Source organism: Haliaeetus albicilla, chromosome 23, assembly GCF_947461875.1.
Source record: "Haliaeetus albicilla chromosome 23, bHalAlb1.1, whole genome shotgun sequence".
Taxonomy (NCBI): Eukaryota; Metazoa; Chordata; class Aves; order Accipitriformes; family Accipitridae; genus Haliaeetus; species Haliaeetus albicilla.
Genome location: NC_091505.1, coordinates 8765250 through 8787275, shown reverse-complemented (window position 1 = coordinate 8787275; position 22026 = coordinate 8765250). Strand labels below are relative to the sequence as shown.

The window sequence follows — 22026 nt, the reverse complement described above, 5'->3', positions numbered from 1 at the left end:
AGGTTGGAACTGGACATGTGTCCTACCTCACATGGAGTATAATTAGAGATGAAGTTTAAGGAAGGCAGTATCACCTGCAACTGAGCCTGGGGTTTGCCTACACTGAGGAAAGAACACTAATAATGTCTATGACTTACTAAATGAAACCACAGCAGCAAAGAAATAGAGCACTAATGTCTTCCCAGCATCTTCCCTTAACTTTTTGTTTCCTGAACAACACCGCTTTGAAAACAAGATGTAAGCAACAGAGTAGTAAGTCAAGAAAATTTTCAGTTCCCCAGAGATATAAGGCATGGGTCATCTTGCACGATCTGTGTGCATGGCTTAGTATGAGGAAGCATTTATCATCAACCAAACAGGCTAGGCAATGAGATCATACCATTTTCTAATTTTCTGAAATTTTGATGGTAAAGCTATATTTAAATTTAATCTCAGATAGGAGATTATTGTCTAGGGGATTAACACCTCAGAAAAGTTACTAGTTTGTAAAGCTTTGTGTTAGCTATTTCATGGTGAAAGTGTAGCTCCCACTCTTAAGCTTTTAAATATACTTTCGAGCGTTTGGCTTGCCGTTTAAACAGTCTTTGCATTTAATGTCACCTGATAAAAATCAGACTATTTGACCCTAAGTTAAGAGGCTAGTCTCCTTAGGCTCTTTATATAGTGTATGGAAGGTGATACACTCCAGGACTACTCCCAAGATGGAGTTCCCTTGTGAATGTGCTACATATATGTGTTGTTCTCGTACCAAGAACACAGGCAAATTGTTTGAAGTTTATAAGGCAATCGGAGCTCTCATCCAGCAGTCTGAATGTCCACAATGCAAGCGAGTCTCTGTTTGCACAGTGTGACCAGGGGCTCAAGAGATGACAGAGAACCCTGAATTGCTGGCAATCAATCCGATACTGGTCAAGATACGGCAGACTGGCATCATGATGTTGCAAGACAGGACTATTTACGTTCCAATAACATGAAAGAAAGTGCTCCTTCTGCAAAGGAAAGATAAAATGTTAGATTTCGTGAAACAACAACTCTGAGTGAAAGATGGGGGAAATTAACGATGTAATTTGATTTAAAGCTGACATATAAAACATATGTTGAATCTAGCTTTTACCTCAGTTTGTTAAAACTGTTTCACACCCATAACATGGTCCACCATTAAGATGGATGTTTGGTAAGTGAGGGAAATGGCACATTACCTTGAATAATTCATAAAGCTCTTCAAGATCACTGGGACTGAATTTTACATCCTGGGACACAACACGTAGCTGAAACAAAATTAAGAGAAAATTAATTAATGAGTCTTCCCTCTTTGGAATATGGCTATAGAATAAAGTTATGAGAGACTTAATCTTACATTAAAAGACACTGTTTGAATATTCCAGGTTTTGGCATGTTAGAATTAGGAGTAAGAATAGAACTTCTTTTTAAAAGCAATGAGAAGATTATAGACTGAAAGAAATAATTTCTCCCCAAAAAAGGGAGCTTAAAGCTAGTCACATTACTTGCATACATGGAGCCTACACTATGAAAAACCCAGGAGATAAAACTCAATTATTTGTAATGATATAACATATAGCTTCCTTTATAATGGGTAAATGCATGTTTGGCTCTCAACAGTGAAGCTGAATCCTCATATTTTAAATTTAAAAAAAAAATGTTCACAGCTTTTTAAAACAAAGTTAGCTACAAGACCAGGTTTCATCTTCAGAATATGTATGTTTTGTAAAATGAAATGCAACAGTTACCACCAGCAGCATTTAATATTGGTTGCTACAAGCCACATTTACTACAGAAAGAAGCACTGCCTGTTAAATAGACTAGTATTGTCAGTTATTGGAAATGAGCCACTGAAGAAAATAGGCAAAGGAAGCACCTTGCAACCCCCACCTTCATTCAGGAGTCTGAACTTATAAAGGACGATATTGGCAGCTGAAGAGCTACCACACCATGCATGCATTACCATCCACACACATCCAAAGACAAAAAGTAACCCTTGTTGAATGCAGTACAGTAATCTCTTCAGTGACATTTGGGATTGCTTCCCAGAGTAAAAATGCAGGTGATTAATTGTTTTACTGTAGCACTGTGGACATTTTACAGCTTCTATGCCTCCAAGAGAAATGCATTAACAATTTAACAACAGCAGATAGAAATATAGGTCAGCCTGTTCCAACCAATGCAAAGTGTCAGCGATACACCAGCCTTTAGAAGCTGTCTGTGATGGTGTTACTTGTAACGAGACCACAAGGTCATGCTGTGATTCACAGACTGAAAAGGCCAGGGGCCAAACCTCAGTTAACAGACACCCTCCAGACGAGAGGGATTTCAGTGTATAAAATTACATATTTGGCCCTGGAAAACGTAGCTCTTCTCACAATTTTCCAAAAGGGAACAAATTTTATCAGAGGGAAGGGTTTAGCTCTTCCAAGTCACTCACCACATTCTGCTTGGTCGTAGCTTCTAACGTCTGGATCACATAAAGCCTGTTCCTGCAGCGCATGCTCTCAACATCCTCATATCGAATATCATCATATCTCTAAGAATTAAAGCATCGTTCCATGAAATCAACTGTTGCTAGACACATCTAAGCAGATACTTTTGTCTTGCATGTAAGTACAATACAGGTACGGACACAAAGGAAGATCCCAGAAACTCTGAGCAAAAAATCATTTATTAGAGCACTAACATTCTCCCTTAAACAGTGTAACTTTTTAAAAGGCAGGTGTTTCAAAGAGTGATGGAGAAAAAAGAAACTAGAGTAGTTCACTGTGTGGGAAGACAAAGGACGGGATTTTACTGCGTGTTGGCTCTGTATCCAACTCTGCTATCCCATGGTGACTACTACTGCAGTGTAGCAAAGTCTGAGGCGTGTATGTTGCCAGGGCTTGAAGTTCACTCTAGTGAATTTTAGAAATTAGCTGAAGTCATTTCTGAACCGTTCCTACCTACCTCTGAAATTTCTGAAGGACAGGGAAGGTATCTGAGCATTGGAGTAGAATAAATACATTTACATTTACCTTTAAAGAAAAGTGGGATAGTAGGCAAAAACTAGAAACAAATTCTCAGAGAAATCATGGAACAAATTATTGAACAATTAAAATCTAAGTAGAAACAGATAAGATAAATCAAAACAGGCCGACATTCTTTATCAAGATCATGTTAAATCAATTTAACTTCCTCCTATGAGGAAATTTAGTCTAGTGTGTAGAACTGAAACAGCAGATAGGATACATCTTTAATTCTGTAAGGTTTTTGACATTCTTCAGCAACACATGCAAGCAGGAAGATACGGCCTAACCACCATCACCATGCACCATGTGCACAACTGGTTCTAATAACAAACTTCGAGAACAAATGAGTGATAAATGACCAAACTAGGCAGGACTTTCTGAAGTTTTTCCACAGTGTGTTTTGTTCCCATTTTCAGCAATGCACTTCAAACAAGATACGAAAAACTGCAACACAGTCATAAAGAGTCTGAGCACATAAGCTTTGAGGAAAGGTTAGAGGAACTGGTTGTGATGAATCTAGAAAAACAATAGATCAGAGTTGAAAGGGTAGATGATAAACAACAACCTAATAGCAACAAGGAATTGCAGAGAAAACTGCAATATGACTATCCTTAATAGCACTTTATGAGCATCCAAGAGGAACTATACTGGATATTAGGATATTTTCTGACAAGGGCCAAGAAAGCCTACAACGGGCTAAAGTTTTTGCAGATTCCCTTTTGTTGAAGAGTTTTAATAACATTAGATATTTCTCAAGGGTGATCTGAGTGTATGCTGGACAGGGGGCTGAACTGGATGACCTGTGGAGTTCTCTTCCAGAACTGTATTTCTCTGTTCCTGTGAAGACCACTATCAGCATACTTCTGACTTGGAACAAAGAGGAAGCAGAGAGAAATTGCATCTCTGAATCATAACTCATTCACTGTGTCTGGCTTCTGGGCACTGATATTGTGCAATGGCCTCAGTAAGAATATAAACAAGATGTACAATTTAACTCTTAATTACTGTGATGTGATAAAGTTACACATGCTTCCATTCACTAGTTAAACATGACTTCTTCATTCCTGATTAGACTCAGTCTTGCATCTGTGCCTGAGTCATAAAGGCATGAAACTGAACATCATTTTAAAATTCAACTCCGTATCTTTTCACTTAATCTCATTTATCTTGTGAACACCCATGCAAAGCAACAGTATCACAAAGAACGTCCGTGTTCACTTATTCATGATTTGTAACTAGACCTAACTCTCCATTGCAGCAATCTTCCCATTTCGAAATTTGTCTTATTTTATTTCCACAGTGATATGAAAATAAAACCCTTCATCTGAACAGAATTATGTTGAAATTAACTGTCTGTTCAAAATGGGAAGCAGCAAATTGACTCTCACTTTGTATCAGCAGTTCTCAGACAAGGGGTTGTGCCACTCACCAGCATTGAAGAAATTCAGTTTCAACTGAAGATAAAAATTTGCATCCAAAAACGGGGCTATGAGATAGAAATGGGGATACAGGCCTAGGAACAGGGCTGTCAACTTGGCAGTGGGAGATTCAGGTTCAAGGATCTGCCCAAATTAACATTCAAAAGCCATACCAAATCAGAGGCTATCGCTTTGGTCCAGTCACCTGACTGCAAAGGCAGGGGAAAAAGAAACGGAGTTTCTTTTGCTTTGTCTTTCAGTAATGATTCCCTCTCTGTGAAAGCTTACACTTCAGAATGCATTATACAGCACTTCATTATTTACCATCTCTGTTCTTTATTCTGCAAGTATTCAACCCCACTATGAGATCTCACCATGACAAGACAGACCCATAATAGTTTGCAACTCTTCTTTGTAAGATGCTTTAAGATTCTTCTAACATGATTCTTCAGTATAACATTCTTGTGAAACAATACTGATAACAGAAGCACAGACTTTTTATATGATTAGCCCAATGCTAAACACACTTCAAGAGAACTTGAATTTGATTCTTGTCTTTGTCCACCCCACTAAAGGCAAAGCCCTCTTCTCAGTAAAAATCATAAGAGACAGTTCTTAAGTTATACAAATTAGTTAGTTAATCTTTTCTGAATCAAGGCCAGTACATTTTTCCAAAAGAGATGTATTGTGGACCTTTCACTAGAAACATATGACTGAGAATCAGAAAAGGAGAAAAAAAAAGTATCATATAGATGAAAGAAACCAGCTAATAGAAAAACAAAATGTGAACAAATCTTTTCTCTCAGCTTGCCTTTCGCTTCAGGTGGGCTGAGCAGAAAGCCTATCTACAAATGGATTAATAGCCTGATACAAATCATGCTGAGGAAGGAAACACCTCATGAAAATCTGAGGACAAAAGGGGAAGGAGAAGCCAGACCTAATTCCTCCCCAGTGCAGAGTTGCAAAGCTAGACACTGCAGAAATCAAACTTGCAAATTGAAAGAAAGTACCAGAAGATCATAACTGGTCTTCCTCACAGAACATATCTCTAAACAGTCATTTAACCCATACAATAAACTAGTCAAGTACACAGTTTCCTGCACAGGTTGTTATGTCAAATGTTACCACTATCTGCAACGTGCAGTAATCAGTCTCAAATTAGTAAAAGCAAGGGCTGTTTCTGCTGTACTTTGTCATTTAGTTGACATACTAATAAAGTGAATGAGCGATGACAATACATGACCTGCAATGAACCTAGGGAACTCCACTCAGGACAGCCTAGCAAGCACAGCCAGGCAGTTAAAAAACCAAAACAATACAAAAACAAACCTATCCCATAACCTATAAGGTTTTCAGTGAAGCTCAACAAAATACAGAGCCCAATTTCTACCAATCTAGACAGATTTTCTACTCTAGTTTGTACAATGCAGCTGCATTATTTTTAAGGTAGCCCATGCAACATAAAAACTGCATGGGATGCGAAAACATACCCACAAGAACACATACTTCATTTGACTCTCGGATCAAATCAGTAATATCCACTTTTGGATGGTCACTCTTTGTATCACTGAGGTTGGAGCCCTGCTGCACAGCTGGAGGCAAAGGACTGTCTTTGTTCGTGACACTGTCAAAAAATCTGCACAAAGAAAACACATGAGAAATCAGCAGGAACCTGTTTATCACAACCAAACAATAACATCAGCATCTACTGAAGAGAAAGTGCACAGAGAATGGGAAATAGCAAAGAATATCAGAATGAGTAGCACAAATATGCTGTAATAGGAACAACGGTATACAAACATGGGAACCAGCTACCCCAAGAAGGTTGTAGAGCTTCTAGCCTAGACAATAACATGGCTGACGTGACGTAGTGCTAGCAGTAATCCTCTTTTGAGTGGGAAGTTAGACTACAGACTTGCCAAGGCTCCTTCCACTCGGCATTCCCCTGGTTCTCTAATCCATCTAGCAAGGTTGTACTACATAACTGGGAGAGAGGAAAAGAGGCTTGTCCTGAACTGTGACCAAGGCAATCTAAATTCCCTCAGATGCATAAGCCAAGACATGCTTGATCTGCACCTATTCATCATATGTACATAACCAGCCTAAACAGATCCATTACGCAGGCTGGCCAATTCCTTTGCCAACATTGAGGAACCATACCTACAGACTGATAGCTTCCTTTTTCTTGAGGAGAGGCAAACGACTGTAATCATTTTTTAAATATACCAGCATGCTGCAGGCTGGGTTAACTGTGCAACAGAAATGTTACAGCCAGAGAAAATGCTGAAAGCAGGAGTTCAAAAGGAGTTCATAATAATCATCAAAATCTTGAGTGTCAAGCGGAAACAGAAGCTTGTTTGGTTCAAGTGAAATTAAAATTTCACCACAGTTCTAAATTTTAAATTTTGATACATTTAAACTGGGAGAATGTGCTCTTACTGTTAGGTTTTTTAAGTGTTAAGTATTTAAATGAGTACAGCTGGGTTTTACAATAAATACCAGGCTGCATGGTCTCTTACAATAAAAATTACATTTTCCTCATTAATTCTGTAGCTCCTACCCTATTCAAACATGCAACATTTAAAAGACTCACTAAAGTTCTTAACAGCCATAACTTGGTGACTCCTATAGCACAGTCATTTTGCTGTTTCAATACTCCATGACACACAATCACAGCAGTAATAACAGAACTCAGGTAGGAAGTGAAGCAAAAACTGTGCAAGTTTTGCTTGCAATACAACAGTTTAAAATATACTTTATGTTGCATATTTGAATTTATTCTTCAAATGCTAATATAAAACAAACATCTGGTCATGATTATCCTCACTGCATTTTTTTTTCTTCTATTTTAAGCTATTAGCAGCAGAGGAGCCAGTAGCCTTAACTACAAGAACTGAGCTGTAGAATATGTTGTCTGTAAGTTGATGCCTGAACTGTTTGGAACAGTCTTAGTGTGCTCTAGATTACCTCATCATTAAGGAAAGCCACCTTCTGCAAGCGATATAAATTCCAGGCAAAAACCCCATTGCCTTTACTTTAAAATACACAAAATGGCAATGGTTTTAGAACTTTAATGGAGGATCCAGGCACTTTCCAGCCACCCCTTCCAGAATTTTGGCCCGAGATGAACACTTGATTCCTTTGAAGCCTTTGGAAGTCTTAGTCAGATGTCTTCTCAGCTGCCCCAGAATGACTTATCTATTTGCAATTATAGCAGCTGCTACACAGCCCTTAAGAGCAACAGTTACACTGATACCTGTTGAGAACAGTGACTGCTTCTGCATCATCCTTACAAGTCAGCAACTTCTCCATGTTGTATTCCAGCACTGCGAGACCCAGCTGCAAGATTGCCTTTATTCCATCATAGAAGAAACAGTCCACCACATTGACTGCACTTTCAATAGGCAGCACACTGATAAAAAGGGTAAGGAACCAGGAGAGAGAGACCGAGGAGAAAAAAGTCATGTCCGTCATGTGGTCTGTCAACTGAGGCAGATGAACCCTGATGAGCTCCTCAAACACTGCCTGATCTACCAAGGCACCTGCAGGGAAAGGATAACAAAACCACCACCCAAATCTTAATACAGAGAAGCATAGTTTTCTCAGAGCACTGGCCAGAAATAAAGCTGCTGTCCTACTGCAACTTTGTTGTAAGAGCAAACACAGGCCTAGCTGCATGGAACCATTGGCTTCGTTCCCTATGCTGGAAGCTATGCACTCTATGCATGGGTCCAGAGCCTTGCTGCATGCTGTAAAGCATGTTAGCACTTCTGTGGGTGCATGGCTGCTTCCAATGATTCTCCTGAGAGCTGATACATGCTCTCTACAATGAGAGAGAAACTTCACATCCAATTTTCTTCTAGCATATACACCTGCAAGTACTGAGATGGCACAAGATGAAAGACTAAGTCTGGACTTGGAATAACTCTTTTTCTTTTATTTAAGCTGATTAAGTTTCAAATAAATAGTACGAACTGCGTTATAATTCCAAAAGAACAGTATAATAGTCTAATTGACTACTTCCTGAGTAGTTATGCCTAGAGTAATAACAATATCTGAAAAGCACATGCACTCCTGCTTAAGGAGGAATCTTGGGACATTCCCTGTAACTTCCATTTTCTACTTCACAATACTGAATCAAATGCACCAGTTTCTCTCCACTGTTCAGCTCACTCCTTACATTTGTTCTTAATGAATGATCATTGACATTCAATTCTAGATAGACAAAAAGACAGATGGATGTTACCAATGATTCGACGATTGAAATAATCGGGTAGCATCCTTTCGCACACAGCAACCAAAAGCCAGAATGCTTCCTCCTCTTTAGCATACAGCAGAAGTACTGATGTCAAAATATTCATTGCCTGTAACATTTAAATAGGAAAGGAAGCATTGATGAGGAAAGATGGTGAAAACACAACTGTTGTCATTCATTAAATTTTAAATTTCTGAAAACACTTTACAGCATGTTTTTAGAGTGCTAGGAAAACCTACAGCCATATCCAGAATAAGACTTTTACCTCTATATTATTAAATACAGAGCATAGTATTTAAACTACATTAAAATATTTTTAAGTACTAAAAGTCTAGTAAGAATGCAAAGGTATATATGAAGTGGACATGACAGCATTTATCAACAAATTCAAGTACTATGTAAAAACTCATGTTACAGAGTGGGATGAAATAAGCAAAGTGAACCACTGAGCAAGAAACCATTACATATTTATGTGACTGATTTTATGAAGTGCCACAATACTGCCAACATCAGCTAATATTTAGACAACCAACACTAAGAGTCTCAAAACTGCTTTACCTGACAATATCCAATTTGGGGATTCCTGTATGCATAAGCTGTAAGAACTCTCCTTAGTGCAGAAATTCCTGTGTCACTTTGAAAAGCAGGATGCTCAGGTAAGGAGCGCCGTAAATCTCGTTCAATTTCATCAGTAGCTAAAGTACATGTTCCTAAGGACTTTTCCACCAACTCAGTGTAATAACCAGGGTTGGATGCCATATCGTTTACAGCACCTGCCAAGAGGACAACAATAAAGTATCTATATGACTGTCTGCAATTTGTATAAAAATTTTTGGTGACTACTGAGGTACCTCATGAATCTCCAGATGTTACTGCAGTAACATATCAGAGTAATTCTACTGAAATTAATGGAATTACTCTGAAATGAAAACAGAAAAGTGAAATAAAATAAGGCTTGGAGGAAATCTAAGTCACTTTCCATTATAAAGTTGATTTTTACTTACCTTTTGTTTCATTGGAGGGAGGTGGGGAGAGCTTCCTTTCATCTACAATTTCACCCAAGTTCTCGGGCAAACACAGTACCTTTCCATTTGCAGAGTTGGGAACAGATTAGAAAAACTAGGCAAAGGACTAATATTTACCTAATTAATTCCATAACTTTTATGTCAACACCTTCTGAGATAGAGATACCAGTCTGGTAACAGAAGCATAAATGCCTACGTAAACACTCAAAGAACACTAGCAAAGATAAATCCATGTTCACGTGTCCTCAAAAGGAACTACCATACAGTAGGCTGAATGAAGAGTATAAAATGCATTTGTTATGATAAACAGATCGTCTGGAACAGCAGAAAGCTCTGCCCAGGGCAACACAGTGAGTACAGCTAGCAGCTAACGTCCTGGGTGGTTCCTCAAAATCTGCAGCTCATTTCCTCAGAATCTGCAGCTCGTTTTCTGAATCTGACACAGGTTTCTTGCATGACCCTGATCAAGTCAGTGGCTGCTGACTTGTGTTTCAGTGAACAGGAATAGAAAGCACACAGAGGTGTTGTAAAGTAGTGTCTTAATTCCCTGGGCCTCCATTTCCTCAAGTTAAGCGCTCTGACACAGTTGTGTTCTACAGAAGAAAGCCACAAAAGCACACTCAGAGCTTTGGCAAGAGATCCCATATGTGTAAGAAAATCCACAATTCCTGTACATCTCACTCTTTAAACCTAGCAAAGAGCTTGGTATAGCAAAGAGCTGCCGATAACCAGGGCCAAAGTCTCTGCCAGGAAAACATTTTTTTTGTGCGTATGGTAATGCTATCCTCTCAGAAAGCTTAAATCAAAACAATTGGAACACAGTCCCACAAACATGCTTTTCTTTTTAGCAAGTAAAGAGGCTTTGCTGAAACTGATTGTCCCCTGGAACAGCATGTACTCTTATCATTATTTTTCAATTGAGTCTGTTGTAAAAGAAGCAGATGCGGGTTTAGTTTGAATCAATGCAAAACAAAATAATAGACAAAATTATCCTGTTCATCATTCTGAAGTGTCTTTCTTCAGAACCACAGAATGGTTTGGGTTGGAAGGGACCTTAAAGATCACCTAGTTCCAACCCTCCTGCCATGGGCAGGACACCTTCCACCAGACCAGGTTGCTCAAAGCCCCATCCAGCCTGGCCTTGAACATTCCCAGGGATGGGGCATCCACAACCTCTCTGGGCAACCTGTTCCAGTGTCTCACCACGCTCACAGTAAAGAACTTCTTCCTTATATCTAATCTAAATCTACTCTCTTTCAGTTTAAAACCATTACCCCTTGTCCTATCACTGCACTCCCTGATAAAGAGTCCCTCCCCATCCTTCCTGTCGGCCCCCTTTAAGTACTGGAAGGCCACTATAAGGTCTCCCCAGAGCATTCTCTTCTCCAGGCTGAACAATCCCAACTCCCTCAGTCTATCCTCATAGGAGAGGTGCTCCAGCCCCCGATCATCTTCATGGCCCTCCTCTGGACCCGCTCGAGCAGGTCCACATCTTTCTCACACTGGGGGCCCCAGAGATGAAAGCAGTACTCCAGGTGGGGTCTCACGAGAGCAGCGCAGAGGGACAGAATCACCTCCCTCGACCTGCTGGCCACACTTCTTCTGATGCAGCCCAGAAGGCGATAGGCTTTCTGGGCTGTGAGCGCACATTGCTGGCTCATATTCAGTTTTTCATCCACTAACACCCCCAAGTCCTTCTCCGCAGGGCTGCTTTCAATCCACTCATCACCCAGCCTGTACTTGTGCTTGGGATTGCTCAGACCCATGTGTAGGACCTTGTATTTGGCGTTGTTGAACTTCATGATGTTCGCACTGGCCCACCTCTCAAGCCCGTCAAGGTCCCTCTGGATGGCATCCCTTCCCTCCAGCATGTCGACCGCACCACACAGCTTGGTGTCGTCACCAAACCTGCTGAGGGTGCACTCAATCCCACTGCCCATGTCGCCAACAAAGATGTGGACAAATTGCCAGAGGTAAGAGCATTTTTTGTCAGACTACATTCAGTCAGTAACTAGAACATCCATGCAGTAGAGCCCACAAAATGAATCAATTATACTTGCTATGCAATACCTGAGAAGAGTAGCCACAGCTCTCCTCTTAATGCCTCCGGGATCCCTCTTACAACTAGGTCTCGAGTCTTCTTTGTTCTAAACATACTGACACCATGTCCACGTTCGACAAAGAGGATGTTCCAGGACTGTTCTTTCATTTTTTCTTTCAACTATGAAAAGCAGAAGACAACAAGCATTAAGTATACTGGAAGATTTTCCTCAGGTTTCAGAGAACAGAACCAAATTTTGCTCTCAGTTATATTCATATAAACTGGCAATAGCAGCACCAGCATCCATATTGACATGTGAAATGAATGCTGATGCAAATCAGAGCAAAATCTAACCTGTGCATAGTCTAAGTGTGGCATACAATGCAACTACATGACCTACTATTCTTTAAAGCATATTATTACAAGAGTGTCTATACCAGATCAGACAAAAGGTAAATCTAAGCCAGTATCCAGTCTGACAGAAACCAACAGCAAGTGCCAAAGGACAGCAAGGTCAAGCAAACATCTGCAAAATCCTCCTCCAACCTCCAGAAAATGGAAAAACAGGCACCTCCTCAAGAGGCAGTCTCTGAATTTGACAACATACAGCAGATTTTTCTCTGTAAATTTCTTTCTGAACCCAGACAAACCTGCTGCCTTCTAACTTCACTTGAAGCCCCCTTGTTGCTGTATTATTAAGACAACAATCACTCCCTTTCACCTTTTTCAAGCAACTCCTAAGTTCAACTTTTTCCTTACTTCCCACTTGAGAATGATTCCAACCTGTAAACAGCAATAACTGTATGCCAGCTGGATTTTCATTTTAAATGAAGTCATCACCATCTATTTGTTATGTTTTTGTTCACTAAACAAAAAGTTTAGTTCACTAAAAAAGTTTCTGCTAAACTTAATAAAAAAAAAAATCAATAGGTAGACAGCCCTATTTGTTACCTCTAGATTGAACCATTTGCAGCTTTGGCACCACATCAACAAAAATTACATAATTATCAAAGGACCACAAAGTACTTTTAGGGAGTGAATGAACAGTGATAAAGCAGTAAGATAGCAAACCAGTGCAAGGTGCAACTGTGCAGACAAATTCTGCCAGCATAGTTCTCCCAAGGCATTCCAAAAATGCATTGCCAGCATAATGGATAAGAAAATTAAACATTTGATATAATTCCTATGGCAAAAAATTAGAGGTATGTTAAAACTTCCTCTTGTAAAATTCTTTTTCAGCTATTTCCACATAAATATATATATCTGTTTGTATGATACAAACATACAAACAAATCTGCTTATTGTAACTTGGGCCAATTTCAAAATATCCCATTTTTTTTGTCACTGCTTTGTGATAAACAGCATAACATTTTCTTGGTAAAGGGTAAATCAATAGAAGAAGGAAAAAAGATGAAACTGAGTGAAAGCAGTAGAAAAGACAAGCAGGAAAAACAGGGTAAAGAGAAGTTCAGAATGCTCATGTGCGGTGGCAGGTTTCTCTGTGGTAATTTGAGAGCTCTAACAAACAAACTATGAGAAAAAGTATTTGGGCATGATGGCACAATGAAATCAAGCAAGTGATTATTTGCAAAGTCAACTCACTGTCACAGACACCTGCTTAATTAATCTCATAATTTAACATATTTCAATTTCACCATGTCTACGAACTGTTCTTTGGTAACAGCAATGAAAATGTACTAACTCTGTTACAGATGAAATAATATCCCACAGAAACTCAACAGGCAAAACAGGTTGCTTCCTTTTTTTGATTTATCATGCTTTGTTGCATTTTATTAGTGGACAGATTTGGAGCAGAATGGCTACGAATGGTGGAAAGCACACAGAGGGGTGGCATGACATCAGTGTCATCATTCTCCCACAGTTTCTCAATCTCTCCTCAGTTTATTTACATGAGCTCCAAATAGCACTAGGAGAGAATCAATAATCAGGAAAATTTGCAGGAGAATAAAGTCTAGTTGGATTAAGGAGGGGAACTAGTAGCTGAAAACACTTATGCTCATATAGGTTTTACATTTAATCAAATATTTATCAACCAGATAGTACTTTTTTAAAAAATGCCAATTTCTGTCAACATAGAAGAAAACAGTGTATGAATCTGAACTTCAGTAGGACCGGCCATGTAAGTAAAACCCACTTCACAAAATGAAAACTGGCAAAAATTCCCTATTCAGAGAGAATTGAAGTTACAGGCACTTTACCTGCAGAGTAGGAGGCAGAGATAGTAGAAACAGTGAAATAGATCCTTTGTAAAGTAAGAGATTACTAATAAACTGTTGATTATGCACCTAAAATGCAATTTAGTTTCTCTGAAGCAAAGCAACAGATGATCAGGTGCTCTAACTCATGAGAGGCTCCAGGGCTGAGACAGGGTGAACGCTGCCACTACATTTTTTTGTGCATGCAGCAGTAAGATTTAACATTGTTAAAGCAATTAAAGGTGCCAAAAGGAAAAGCAGATTTTGTCCACTTTTGTTCAACATACTATAAAAAGCAGAACTTAAAAATCTGGACTCCCTTTTCTCCTGCCCAGAAGGTATTTATTTTCTGATATCTCTAATATAAAAAATTCTGTATCATAATTTACCCAGTTCTGCTGAAAGACTTAATTTTAAAATAAAAGCTTTCTGTCTTCTTGCACACACTATGGAGAAGGAAAAATAGGATGTCCTACTACAAAAACAATTAAAGAAACATTCTCCAGAGAATAACATTGTTAGACAGCAGTGCAAAAGAATGAAGCAAGGAAGAAATTAAGTCAATTTCTTGATAACATTCTGCTTGCCCCCGAAGAGTTTGTAGCGACTTTGTATCTTGACAATTCAGATAGATATGAAACATGTTCACTATCATAAAACAAACAGCCAACTCTTCCCTGAGGGCTGCAAGAGCAGGAGGAATTAGCTCCATGAAGATAAGGCATATCATTATTCAACAAGATGAGCAGAAAATTGAATGGAGCCATGAAGAAGCACCCTGTGGACTCCAAATACAGAAAAAGCAGATGAAAGAAGGTTGGCAAAGCCCCAGAGGAAATCAGCAGCCTTGCTGGAATATATTTTGAATATACTTCAGTCCTTTCCAATTAGATTCCAAAAACTGTTGGCCATTTTATCCCTTACCATTTTAGAGTCTAGATTCTCAGCATCCTGAGGATGGTAAACAGTCATTAGGGCTTCCGTACTGACAGTTTTGCTGTTATCTCTCTGACCCATTTTTGACGATCCCGCATCAAAATCCTTTGGACTGTCAGAGGCAGAACTAGCTGCAACCTTGAAAAAAAATTTCACAGTGGTAGTTATAAATGCCAAACAATCCTTCAAGAAGCAGCACTGATAGCAGAAACTGTTTTGCTTCTAGACCATCATTGTCTATTATATTAAGTTACAGGTACCAGATACAGACTTCCAAAATAAACCAAAAACAGCAATCCCTGCTCTGCACAGCTGGGCTTTCAGGAGGCTGCACTTGAAAAAAAAAAAAAAAAAAAAATCCATCTCTAAAGCCAAAAACTGAATTATGAAAGGACAAATATTCATAATGAGAACTGTAATAGACAGGGAGGTCTGATCATCCATCACCATTGAAGTCAAAAGAAAAACATTCATTTAAATGGAGCCATAGATTGAACTATACAAATATGCTGAGGCATTTAAAAACCAGCATTAGAACCTGGACTGCTTTTCAAAACCTGATGGAAAACAAAGCAAAAGAACCCAAACCAGAATGCATTCACAGTAGCACCATTGTTTAACACATTCTCTTTCATAAGGGCACAGAGTTACTTATTTTTCCACACCTTAAAACCAGAGGTACATGACTTAGCATGGTATGTCAAAATAATGCAGATATAACCAGAAATAAGGTAATCTAAAAGGGAATGCCTCTGAGCAGCAGACCTTACCACTCAGGTCTCCCAGGGCTGTGCTGTACCCTTATCAGCTGAGCATTTCTGCTGATTCCAAACTATCTTGCTTTTATTACTCATTTTTGCCTGTTAACCCTTAAGAATCAAAATCTCAAGGTAGAGATTTTGCTGATACACTGACTCTTTTCTACCAAAAGGCATTTATTTGTACGCTTCTCCACTCTTACAACTGTCACTTTAGAGGCTACCTCAGCTGATTCTATTTAATTCTTTTTCAGGGGAAAATCTTTAGGGAAGAGATACAGCAACTATAATAAGTAATACTTGTTAGGGATGTTTTGTCGTTGCTTTCTTATTTCTCATGCAGGAAACTAAACATACATATTTCTTCACATCTAGAAACAACCTTACAATCATTCCATCAACCTCCTGAGTCAAATAGTCAGCTGGCAAAAACCAACATAGCTACATATAATTTTACATCAGACTGGTGGACTTCTGTTTTAATGTGAAGGGTCTGAAGGCAAGAGATGGGAACATGAGTTTTTAAAGAGAAAAAACAAATATTTTGGCAACTTGAAATCTAGAGGTACAGCAGACATTGTTACCCATCTTGTGTCTAGATTCAGGCTTAAATATAGATGTATTGCATTACACAGCAAAACACTGACAACGATATGTAAACTCTTAGTAAGACTACACAACCTTTGTCCTAGGAACACATACTAAGAAATTAGAATTAGCAGAGCAGTTACCTCTGTATTTACGATGTGTTGTGGACTTGAAGTCGCATTGCATTTCATTCTGAGCTTTGCCACAAGCTGTTCGAAATCTCTAACCTCTGTGAAACGAAAAGCTGTTTTTCCTTTGGTACTAATGCTGACTCCTCTGTTAGCTGGATCTGCCTTATCCACCCCTGTGACCTGTGGAAGCAAAGATACATAAATTAGGCAACAAATTTTACCAGCTTACTTCTAAAAGAGAAAACCTATTAAAAATATATGTGTACATGACACAGTAGTATGAAGCACCACACAAGCAGAATTAGTAACGCAAGTAACAAACTCACTACATTTAAAGCTCAGTGGTCTGCAGCTATTTTAGCACAAGATAATAAGTATTATGCAATAGATTTTTGACAAAGTACCAAAAATCTTTGAAGAGGTCTTCCCAGCTGTGAGTGCTGAGCTTATTTGAAAATCTTGCCTCCTTCTACCTGCTGAAGCTGTTACTTTTTTCTTACCATCGTAAAGCAGACAAAACATGCCTTTTGCAAGTAATCAAATGAAACAAGTTTCACAAGAACAAATTTCTACTGAGAACACCCTTTCAAAGACAGCTGTCATAACACATGACAGCTGGAGCTGATTTTAATTGCCATGATGGAACAGTTACAGATTAGGGCAGTTAATACACTTTAATAATGCAAGTACAAGTGAGACAATCACAAACAGCTAGACTGACTGCCATTGCTGATGCTTTTACGTTGTTACAGGTAAAATGAAAGACCACTGAAATAAAGTAACTGCAGTACCCTAGAACAAATAGTGAGGGCCTGACAATCCACAAGAATAAATTTAGAGTCAGCTCCTTTAACACAGCCTCTTCTTGTTTTTCAGAGGTTATAGAAATCTCTATTGTTTGCAGGACTATTTATAGATAATCAAATAAATTGCTTTATCTGGGCAGGGAACACCAAGTGTATTGCTGAAATTAGCTCAGCTCACCCCCCCATGTCAGGTGTCTTATGTCAGGCAGCATGTACACAGAGTATGCAGAGCAATTACAGAACCCGGTTAATTTTTAGGCTATTGTAAAATATGTCTGGGTGCTGATGGAAAGCTTTTAATACTGGAAGACTGAAATGTGGCAACGTCCCAGACCACATGAAGTCCAGAGAAGGATAGAGAAGGTTTGGGTTTGTTTTTTTTTTCCAGAAGTTATTCCACAGTCTAGCTATAGTACTTTATAGAAATATGAATGCTGTGTCCTTTACAATATGGTCCTCATTCAGTCTGTTGGACACTATCAGCTGTAATGGCACTGATACTTGTTCACTGACAACTGTCAGTGGATTTTCCTATAGACTTTTGAACAGAGAGCACTGCTCAACTGCTGCAAAAAATATTGGACTACTGACCTAAGAAAGGAACATGGCAGAGCGATTACTAATCTTCAAGATCTTCAAAGCATGCTCCTTGAGAAGCTGGCGGCTCGTGGCTTAGACAAGTGTACTCTTCACTGGGTAAAACACTGGCTGGAGAGTTGTGGTGAATGGAGTTAAATCCAGTTGGCAGCTGGTCACAAGTGGTGTTCCCAAGGGCTCAGCTTTGGGGCCAGTTCTCATTAATACCTTTATCAATGATCTGGATGAGGGGATCAAGTGCACCCTCAGTAAGTTTGCGGACGACACCAAGTTAGGGGGGAGTGTTGATCTGCTGGAGGGTAGGAAGGCTCTACAGAGGGATCTGGACAGGCTGGATCAATGGGCCGAGGCCAACTGTATGAGGTTCAACAAGGCCGAGTGCTGGGTCCTGCACTTGGGTCACAACAACCCCATGCAGCGCTACAGGCTTGGGGAAGAGGGGCTGGAAAGCTGCCCGGCAGAAAAGGACCTGGGGGTGCTGGTCAACAGCCAGCTGAATATGAGCCAGCAGTGTGCCCAGTTCGAGAAGAAGGCCAACGGCATCCTGGCCTGTATCAGAAATAGTGTGGCCAGCAGGAGCAGGGAAGTGACTGTCCCTCAGTACTCAGCACTGGTGAGGCTGCACCTTGAATACTGTGTTCGGTTTTGGGTCCCTCACTACAAGAAAGACATGGAGGAGCTGGAGTGTGTCCAGAGAAGAGCAACGGAGTTGGTGAAGGGTCTAGAGCACAAGTCTTATGAGGAGCAGCTGAGGGAACTGGGGCTGTTTAGCCTGGAGAAAAGGAGGCTGAGGGGAGACCTTATCACTCTCTACAACTACCTGAAAGGGGGTTGTAGTGAGGTGGGTGCTGGTCTCTTCTATCAAGTAACTAGTGATAGGATGAGAGGAAATGGCCTCAAGTTGCGCCAGGGGAGGTTTAGATTGGCTATTAGAAAAAATTTTGTTACTGAAAGGGTTGTCAGGCATTGGAACAGGCTGCCCATGGAAGTGGTGGAGTCACCATCCCTGGAGGTGTTCAAAAAAACACATAGACGTGGCACTTCAGGACATGGTTTAGTGGGCATGGTGGTGTTGGGTTGACGGTTGGACTCGATCTTAAAGGCCTTTCCAACCTAAACGATTCTATGATTCTAAGACCCTCAACCCCCTCCAATTCTTTACTTTTTATCTTGAGAATCTCTCATTAACTCAACTTCAAGAATTAAGCATAAGCTTTTTCATTAAAAAAAAAAAGCATTAAAAAATTTGGATTCTGTACCCAGCTACACAAATCAGAGTAAACAGAAAAGGGAAAGAGGATACAGGGAACAAAGCTGAAACATGAAAGCAGTTCTATAAACCTACAAACAGAATTCCTACATGCAGTATCAAAGATAGGGGGAAATATATGACATCATGTAAAGTAAGCAGATTCTAATGAAAATCTGCTAAACTGGCATTAAACTACACAAGTGCAAGACTTCTGGTATAACTGCCTCTGACTTGTAGACTGCATTACCTCTCTTAATGGAATGATTACGCTGCACAGGCTGCCATCCTGGCTAGCAAAGCAGATGTAGTTTTCTGAAATGCACATTTTTCCATGGGTGTTGTAATGACTGAAAGGAACCCATAAGAAGCACTCATGAACTTCCTTCAAGGTCTCTTCTTTGGGTAGCCTGAAGAATGCACTAAACTGCTCACTGTGGGCACGGCTTTCTAGGCCTCTAGATTAAAAACAAAACAAAAAACAGGGTAGAAGAGAGAAAATAAAAATTAAATAAGTTTAAAATGTCTTTACAAATACAAAAGTTAAAAATACCTTGGGAAAAGTCAGTAATACTAACATCACGCTTTCCCATAATCCATGGGGTCGATCTGGAGGGTTCAATGTTTTGCTTGAAGAGGAAACAAAGGGCAGGACCACACCTATCTAAATACACCCACTTAACAAAATACTTAAATACTTCACTGTACAGGAATAGATTCAAGCATGTTCTTACAGAGTACTTTGCTGAATCAGGGCCTGCAGGTAGTGCAGAAAAACATACTAATAGCCTAATCCTCTCTGTTTCCCCACCCATCAGAATAGTCCATTTAAACGTAAAACAAGTTTTTGGCTTGACAGAGGTTAATTAGCTAGAAATGTAGCACATGCTGTAAACATCTGCCATGGGCTAATTCTTCACAGATAACTGCAGCCAGAAACAATGTTTTGGTTGTAGAGCAACATCCCTCTCCAACATTGCTACCAAACTGAGGTATCAATTATCCAGAAAACACAACTTAAATCAGGTTTTATTATCACTGTACTATAAAACTAAATAGCTTTTTTTTATTTTAATCACAGGTACATGGAGCTTTCAGTAGAAACAATTATTAGAAAAACACTTTGTCATCATTTCTGATTTGCAGATAGGTAGTGTTTTCCAACAATGATTTAGTCCCTTTATGTGAATCTAAATTACCTAAACCAGACTTGCTCTTCCTGGTTACTTTTCACAGTAAATAGCTGTGGTCCACAGATCAAAACCTGAATATTTGAGTGAGAATTTGGACAGGTCTCTGAGGAAAAGACATTTGCTTCAACAGAAACCAGAACTGATGAGAAACCATAAAATTACTACAAGGAATAATCACATACCTTCCTTGAGAAGGATGGACCCTAACCATCAGGTGACTTACATACACATCTTTCCCACTGCCTAAAATACTGTGGTAAATAAGGAAAGCCATGCACCCATCTGCAACTTACTGATTTTATCACCCATCTCCAGTGGCAAAAAAGCCATGTAGTTATTATTTACATATGTGTATTAAATTATTTATTCTCCAACCTTATCCTTCCTCATCAGGTCTCTTTGCAGACACTGCAGCTCCAGTCTTAATTTTCTAATCCTAAATGCTGCTAGAACGCCTTTTAAAAATTCAAACCACTATAAACCCTATAGTTGAAGACCAGCTCTGAAGTTTTGATCACCTCCTGCCTTCATATAGACTTTTGATACTGCAAAGTAACCATGAAACACAATGCCCCACATTGCTTTGATCCCAAATTTTATAGAGACACTTGTTTAAGAGAACACCAGCTTTGCTGACATTTACATATCTCCTTGAGACAAGGATTCTCTTCCCCTTTGCCTAAAAAAGTACTAGGCCAAGAACAAATAGACTCTAAGTAATATATTACCTCTTGGTGATCTGCAGGGGGTCATGAAGGACTAGGTCATTTTCAAATGTCTCCTTGTCAAAAAGTCTCCTAACAGCATAGTTTGCCAGCTGTTCCATGAGAAGGAACGTTTCACTAATGTGCAAAAACATGGAAAAATAGTGATCTTCCCCACGGGAGCACACATGAATGCTCTCTGTCAGAATCACATTGGAAGTCTTCTCAAGTTTTGATATTTCATCCCAGGAGATAGTAAGTTTTACTGAAAATACAAATATAAGCAGATGTGAGTAACTTCTTGTTAGTTGCTACCCTCATATTAAAAAAAGAAAAGTAGTAGTCAACAGCACTAATAAAATATAATTAAGCAATACAGTTAAATGATAACACACTTGGAAAGGGCTAAAAACTCACAAAAGCACAAAAACCACTCTCTTCACAATTCCTATAAAAGAATTCCATTAGAAAGAATTTTAAAGAAAGAAAACCATTAAAGACACACCATGTATGAACATAGAAGCTTACATCACATTTTCTTTGCTCTGATGTGAAACTGCAAATTGCAAACAAACATCATCATATAAGCCACCCCACTTTAAACAGTCTACCATTAGGGCTTCTTAAAGTAAATCAATCATGTATTAGCATTTAGAGGAACCATGCCCATTAGCTATGACATATCCCAATACAAATGAAAATTAGCTTAGAAAGGATCCTACTTTCTTTATGCTTTCTAGTTTTCACATAAATACAGTTATAGCTCACAGTCTTAGAGGCATTTGTTTGGGCATTTCAAACGAATGTTACACAGGAAGAAAAAGACGTGCAATTATCACCAATGCGTAGTGCACCCATGTGAAACATTAGGTCTATGTGTGAAGAAATAACTGTAATCCTTACAGGCTGAATTAATATGCAGCATGAACTAAAGATGACAAACAACTTTTAGTTAGAGTCAACTGCAACAGGTCTGCCTTCTCTCTGAAGTTTATATAGAGGAAGAAAACTAATGGACATTATGTAGTAAGTTACACAAATGTGTTCATTTCCACAAAGTAGTTTATGTTTGCAGTTCTTTCTATTCTGTGTTGA

The 22026-nt window shown here is 39.2% G+C and overlaps 1 protein-coding gene across 2 annotated transcripts in view; it reads right to left on the bottom strand.

Moving 5' to 3' along the window:
• The window catches only part of TBC1D8B (TBC1 domain family member 8B), a 40404-nt gene that overhangs the window by 2884 nt on the left and 15494 nt on the right, over positions 1 to 22026 (bottom strand). For both annotated transcript variants that reach the window (XM_069811114.1, XM_069811115.1), the window contains exons 5-16: positions 20956 to 21196; positions 19285 to 19492; positions 16395 to 16562; positions 14894 to 15043; positions 11783 to 11933; positions 9246 to 9460; positions 8679 to 8796; positions 7689 to 7974; positions 5939 to 6068; positions 2441 to 2539; positions 1200 to 1268; positions 749 to 989 (exon numbers count right to left, since the gene is read on the bottom strand). In XM_069811114.1, coding sequence (XP_069667215.1) covers positions 749 to 989; positions 1200 to 1268; positions 2441 to 2539; positions 5939 to 6068; positions 7689 to 7974; positions 8679 to 8796; positions 9246 to 9460; positions 11783 to 11933; positions 14894 to 15043; positions 16395 to 16562; positions 19285 to 19492; positions 20956 to 21196 — 2076 coding nt within the window. The remainder of the gene's footprint in view (positions 1 to 748; positions 990 to 1199; positions 1269 to 2440; positions 2540 to 5938; positions 6069 to 7688; positions 7975 to 8678; positions 8797 to 9245; positions 9461 to 11782; positions 11934 to 14893; positions 15044 to 16394; positions 16563 to 19284; positions 19493 to 20955; positions 21197 to 22026) is intronic.